The sequence below is a fragment of the Zingiber officinale genome, chromosome 1A (genome assembly GCF_018446385.1).
Source record: "Zingiber officinale cultivar Zhangliang chromosome 1A, Zo_v1.1, whole genome shotgun sequence".
NCBI lineage: Eukaryota > Viridiplantae > Streptophyta > Magnoliopsida > Zingiberales > Zingiberaceae > Zingiber > Zingiber officinale.
Genome location: NC_055987.1, coordinates 28927197 through 28932864, shown reverse-complemented (window position 1 = coordinate 28932864; position 5668 = coordinate 28927197). Strand labels below are relative to the sequence as shown.

The 5668-nt window shown below is 50.1% G+C and overlaps 1 protein-coding gene across 3 annotated transcripts; it reads left to right on the top strand.

Moving 5' to 3' along the window:
* The first annotated feature begins 1335 nt into the window (after positions 1–1335).
* LOC122022125 (transcription factor TCP8-like) lies at positions 1336–5009 on the top strand. 3 transcript variants are annotated; one of them, XM_042580196.1, is made up of 3 exons: positions 1336–2271; positions 2331–2858; positions 3035–5009. In XM_042580196.1, the coding sequence occupies exon 3, from the start codon at positions 3066–3068 to the stop codon at positions 4674–4676; it is 1611 nt and encodes a 536-aa protein (XP_042436130.1). In that variant the 5' UTR covers positions 1336–2271; positions 2331–2858; positions 3035–3065; the 3' UTR covers positions 4677–5009. The 3 variants fall into 3 exon arrangements, with proteins under 3 accessions (XP_042436130.1, XP_042436129.1, XP_042436127.1); XM_042580195.1 differs by having other exon boundaries at positions 1336–2858; positions 3040–5009; XM_042580193.1 differs by having other exon boundaries at positions 1336–2858.
* Positions 5010–5668: the final 659 nt, after the last annotated feature.

Sequence of the window (5668 nt, the reverse complement as noted above, 5' to 3'; positions counted from 1 at the left end):
CCAGAGAAACAAAACAACAAAAGAGCAACGGAGCTCAACAAACACACTAATTTGAAAGAGAGGTGTGCCAGGTCCGATTTCAATTAAAGAAGGTGCATGCAGCAGCAGCAGCAGCAGCAGAGCAGCAGCAGCAATCAATCGAGTGGATCCCATGCATCTGGTTTCGGCTTTAAGGCTCCTAAGCTTTTTAGCAACCCACAGCAGGGTCGCAACGCATGTGGTGCTGAATCCCAAACGCGAAAGGTGTCCTACGCTTGCTTGGCTTTTGCCAGTTGAGTCTTCCTTTGATTCTTGGAGCAGCGAATGGTTGTTGGGGCGTCAAGATTGGACAGTAATTGGTAACAAAGTAAAGCGATCTGTGCGCCATCAATGTAGGAGCAGCAGCGAGGTAGAGGCAGAGGCATGTGGAGACGGGGTTTTGGCAAGATCCATTCGAAATCTAGCTGTAGTTGCATTGTTTGAGCTTGAAATGTAGGGAGAGCTGCAGTTCAAGGGCCCGCCTGTTCGCTCCCCATCTGTTTGAGAGAATTACCCACCGTAAATTTTTGACCTCACTTGGATTCGTTTGTACTTGTTATAATCCGGAGGAACAGAAGGATCACGTCTTCCTATTTCTTTCTCTGTCAACTTTCATAAAAGTACTTTACTAGCAACGCTAGTACGTTCGTTGGGAAGAGAGAAGGCTAAATCCCAGATTTAGATCGAGGGGAATCTGCAACACTCCCTCATGCAAAGACAAGTACTCGATTTAACAACTCTGTTTTAACTTTTACTGCACTTTGCCCTTGTCGCTCGCCCTCGATCAATTAATTAAAAGCTCAAAAAAAAACACTTGCTCGCGCGCGCACGTACAGTGTTACACGGCGGCCGGTGTCTCGCGGCACCGCCGCTTTCATTTACCACGATGCGTGGTGGCTTTGCAGGTGAGGAGCCCAAAGCCACTGCTTTTTGGAGGCTGGAGAACAGTTGACAGATGACCCGATAAGTTTTTTGCGGGATGATGAGCAACAAAGATGGATGCTGACAGCTTGGCCTACTCCAACCGCCTCTGTTTACGATAAAGATGGGAATGGATGGATCTTTGTTGGAAAACAAACAATAATTATCTTCGGATTAAGAAATTGAGCAAATCAGCATCATAATGAAAAGGGGGATTTATATTCAGAGAAGCGAGTGGGGCAGGACGCGCGAAGGGTCATTATCAGGAATCCACAAACGGAGAAGCCAACAATGGTGGGGTGATGCACGAACAGTATAACTGTTGTCTCTGATGACCATTCCTCGCCATATAATAAAAACCAACACCATCTTTTGTTTATTTGGAATCCACACCTCTGCTCTGCTTTGCTTCCCTCCTCGCTCGCTCTCGTCCTCACTTGCCCTGCAAGTTGGCAGAACACGGAGGGGAAGGAAATCAAGTGGCGACTGCTCCACTGCGCCGCACGTGGGTCAGGTGACCCTGGTGCATGCTCCTCGCGTCGCATGCATGCATGATTAGGTTTGACGTAACGACGACCCATGGAGTCAACAAGAGGATCGCCCTATAAATATTCTCGGAGCTCAACAGTCACGACACGAAAAGAAAGGGCATTGGATCACGCAACCCTCTTAGACTTCTCCGCGGTTTGTTGTACCAAAGGCGGAGGTTTGTGGGAGTAAAATAAGTAATTTGGTGGGCGTAGTATGATTATACTAATGGAGGAGAGGATAAAGTTGGGTTGGGATTTGAAAGGGTGTGTGTAGTTTATAAATTATAATGTAGAGGGGAAGTGGGGCAACCTGGAGTTGACTGGCAGATGAGTTTTTCTACTGGTGGTATTGGATTATTGCATGTCTATCATGGGTACTAGACTGCTTCATTAACTGGAGGACAGAATGCAAAGGTTTTTTCTTTTGGAAAGGAAATTTCTTTAAAAGAAGAGGGCGTTTGTATTGGGATGAGCTGTCATCAGCATTAGATGCTTTATCTGACGCCCACCTGCAATGTCCGACTGCTGCTATTGCTATTGCTATTGCCATTGTTATTGCTATCGCTGCCGCTGCTGCTGTCTATTTTACCTGAAGAGCAGTGAGCAAGCAGTAGCGCAGTAATTGGTAATGTCGCAAACTATGCAAAAATTAAGCAGAGATTAAAGGAGCTAGGGGAAACAGACGAGTCTCATGCTTCTCCTAATCATGAGGAGCCTGGTCAGAGAGTAATTTGGATGGGGGATTAGCGGCATATATGGTGGGAATTAATGCGCGCAGAGAGGAATTGGAGAGCTTGGAAAGGTTGAATTCAGTTGGTGCTAACGTTCTATAAGTTTTTAACTGTTTGTTTTGTAACCCAGGACCAGTAGCGGGATAGGCAATGATCTATTTGTAGCATTCCCTCCGAGACCCCACGAGCGGGCTACTCTACCCTACTGCTGCTTTCTCAGGTCCCCAAGCAGCGGCAAAGAAAGAGCGAGACCGAGCGCAGGAGTCGGAGTGTGTGTGTGTGTGGAAGAGAAAGAGAAAGGATCAGAAGGGGGAGGAGGAGGAGGGAGCCAGAAATAAAACATAAGAAAAAAAAAAGTCAGGAAAGAAAAGAGAGGGGAGGAAGAAAAGGGAAAAGCTGCGGGAATTAGGGTTCGGAGATTAAACCTACTCAACCTCCTCCCATCTCCCTTTCATTCCTTTGTGCTAGCTGTACTTTATTATAATTTGCTTCTCGGTCATTCTCAATCCTCTATCCGTCTCGCGCTCTCCCTTTCTCTCTCTCTCTCTCTCTTTCGTGCTTGATTTCTTTCGCTCTATCACGCATAGAGACGACGACAACAGTCAATGAGAGGAGAGCCCCACGAAGACTCCGCTGTCCCGCCGAAAACCCTAACTAGGTGCGTGATTTCTATCTCTTTCTCTATTTCTCACCTTCCTTTCCTTAATTTACCTTAATTTCCTTTCGTTAGTTTTAATTTTGGAAATTTTTATACATCAAAATATAATTAGAAATATGTGTACGCAAAGAAAAGGAAATTGAAAAGCTATGAATTGGTGTCGATTTGTTTGGAAGATTAGAAAACGCGTGAAAGGAAGGAGAAAGCATGGACCAGGGCGAAAATAATCGACATGGAGGAAGAGGATCGAGAAGGGTTCCGACAAATAGCAACAGCAGCAGCGGAACCAACAGCAGCCGAAGCACCTCGGATCAGCACCACCTGCAGCTCCCGGCCGCGCAGCATCGGCACCGCTCACCCTTCGGCGACGGCCAATACCGGCAGCAAGGGAACACCAGCGGACCGGCGTCGTTGGAGCTGGTCCCCATCGAGAGCCAGTCGGGCCCCGCCGGACCGGGAGCTTACTTCATGGGCTCCATCATCCACCACCGCGGCAGCAGCGGCGGGGTAGACGCGTCCCTTGCTATCTCCACAGTCGCTAAGCCCGACCCGTCTGCGGCTCACGCTGGCGCTTCCTCCTCAGGCGCTGGTTCAGGCGGAGCGCCCAAGAAGCTCGCCGTCGCTGCTCCAGCCCCGGCCAAGCGCTCCTCGAAGGACCGGCACACCAAAGTCGACGGCCGAGGGCGACGGATCCGCATGCCGGCGATCTGCGCTGCGCGGGTGTTCCAGCTAACACGGGAGCTCGGACACAAGACCGATGGAGAGACCATAGAGTGGCTGCTGCAACAGGCCGAGCCGGCTATCATCGCTGCTACGGGCACTGGTACCATCCCGGCCAACTTCTCCACCCTCAACATCTCCCTTCGGAGCAGCAGCTCCTCCCTCTCCGCCCCGGCCTCCAAGTCCGTCCCTCTCTCTTTCCACGCCCTCGCCCTCGCCCACCACCACGCAGATTACGACCACCAGGGCATCGCCTCCGCCGACCCCGCTGGCATATCACATGCCGCTGCAATGCTCGGCTTCCACCAGCAGCACCAGCTCCTCTCGGATCAGATCGGCGAGGGGATACAAGGCGGAGGCGGCACAGCCACCGACTCCGCCGACACTTATTTGAGGAAACGCTTCAGAGAGGACCTCTTCAAAGATGAGCACCAGCATGGCACTCCACAACACCAAGAAGGGAGAGGAGGGACAGCAGCCCTCTCATCTCCGTCGTCACCCTCCAAGTCCCTGCGGTCAGCCGGCGGACTCCAATTGCAGCAACGACCACATCAACAAGAAGTGGCCAATGTCGGTACAGGCTTCTCAACCCGGCCGCCCAGCGTCCTCCCCGCGACAGCAATGTGGGCAGTTGCCCCAAGCACCGGATCCGGGGGTGCATTCTGGATGCTCCCCACTCCCGCATTAGCAGCTGCGGCCTCAACTGCAGCCCCATCGGAACCGTCCATATGGGCCTTCCCGGCCATGGCCGGGCAGTACCGCGCCGGGGCCGGCAGCGGGAGCACCATCCAAGCGCCACTCCAATTCATGTCGCGGATAAACTTACCCGCCTCCTCCGACTTCCAAGGCGGCCGTGCTCTTCCGCTGGGATCCATGGTTCTGCAACAACATCCCACCGCGACGGCTCAACATCTGGGACTCGGCACCGCAGAGACTAATCTAGGAATGCTGGCAGCTCTCAATGCATACAACAGAGGCGGCGGCAACCTGAGCATTAATTCTGAGCACCACCAACAGGCAATGGATCACCACCACCACCACCACTCCCAGCAGCAAGGCGAAGACAGTGGAAAAGACCACCAAACTAGCTCACAGTAGCAAGGGAAGTAGAAATATTTACAGTGTGTTTTTAATTAATTGGGTGCACGCAATTACAATGCAGAGCTTGGAGTACAACAATGGAGATTAGTACGTTCCTTTTCTCCTTCTTTATTTCACCCACTTCTTCTTCTTCTCCTCCTCATTATTTGAGTTGCAGAAGTTGATAATTGAGTGCTGAAGCTGAAGAACTCTTCAAACTAGTGGATCGTGTTCTCCCAGCTAGCGAGGGAACACATCCATTGCCTCTTTTTTTGGCTTTTCTTTCTTTTGTTTTTCCAAAAAAAATTCTGCTCAAGTAATTGTGAGATTTATCAGACAAAGATTTGTATAGTGATCGTCCAATTCGTATGTGTAGTAATAATTCTTTGTTTTGTTTCGTTTCGTTTCGTTTAATCAGAGTCAGACATGATGGCCATGGATAATTATATATCTCTTTTAAATGGTTTCCATTTTCACGTCGAGAGTGTCTCCATCGCCCATGGATACACGTTTTTTTCAGCACAAGAATAGGAATAAAAAGTTAGCTAGGTTTTCTCGTACATGTCACACAGAAACGACTATTGCCTTTGAATCGTGATGTTTCTGCACACGACAAACATTGAGGAGCTTTCGTTGTCAATGTCCCACAAGGCAAACATCCTTATCCCGAAGCGGAGGGGAAGGCGAGGCGTTATGCCAGTAGTAATGCTAAATTTCGTCATTTATTAAGGAGAGGCTGCAGATTAGTTTTGTACTGCGCACTGCGCAGGGGACAAGTCGCGCCTCGAACTCTGTGTTTGGAATCGTGATTTGCGCAAATGCTCGGCATATGAGTCGCGTGTGTTTGCGTGCGAGTGACAGGTCATTCTGCACCAATTACAACCTAGGAGAGTATGGCACGAGAAATAAGAAAAAGCGACGTCACCGTGAGTATCGAAGGCCCATTAAGTAAGATTGGCCTTGGGCCATGACTGGTTTATCGAGATGTGACAGATCTTGAGGCTGCGTCG

What these genes read in the sequence shown, in the direction of transcription:
- LOC122022125 (XM_042580196.1), top strand. Translation starts at nt 3,066, where the DNA reads ATGGACCAGGGCGAAAATAATCGACATGGAGGAAGAGGATCGAGAAGG.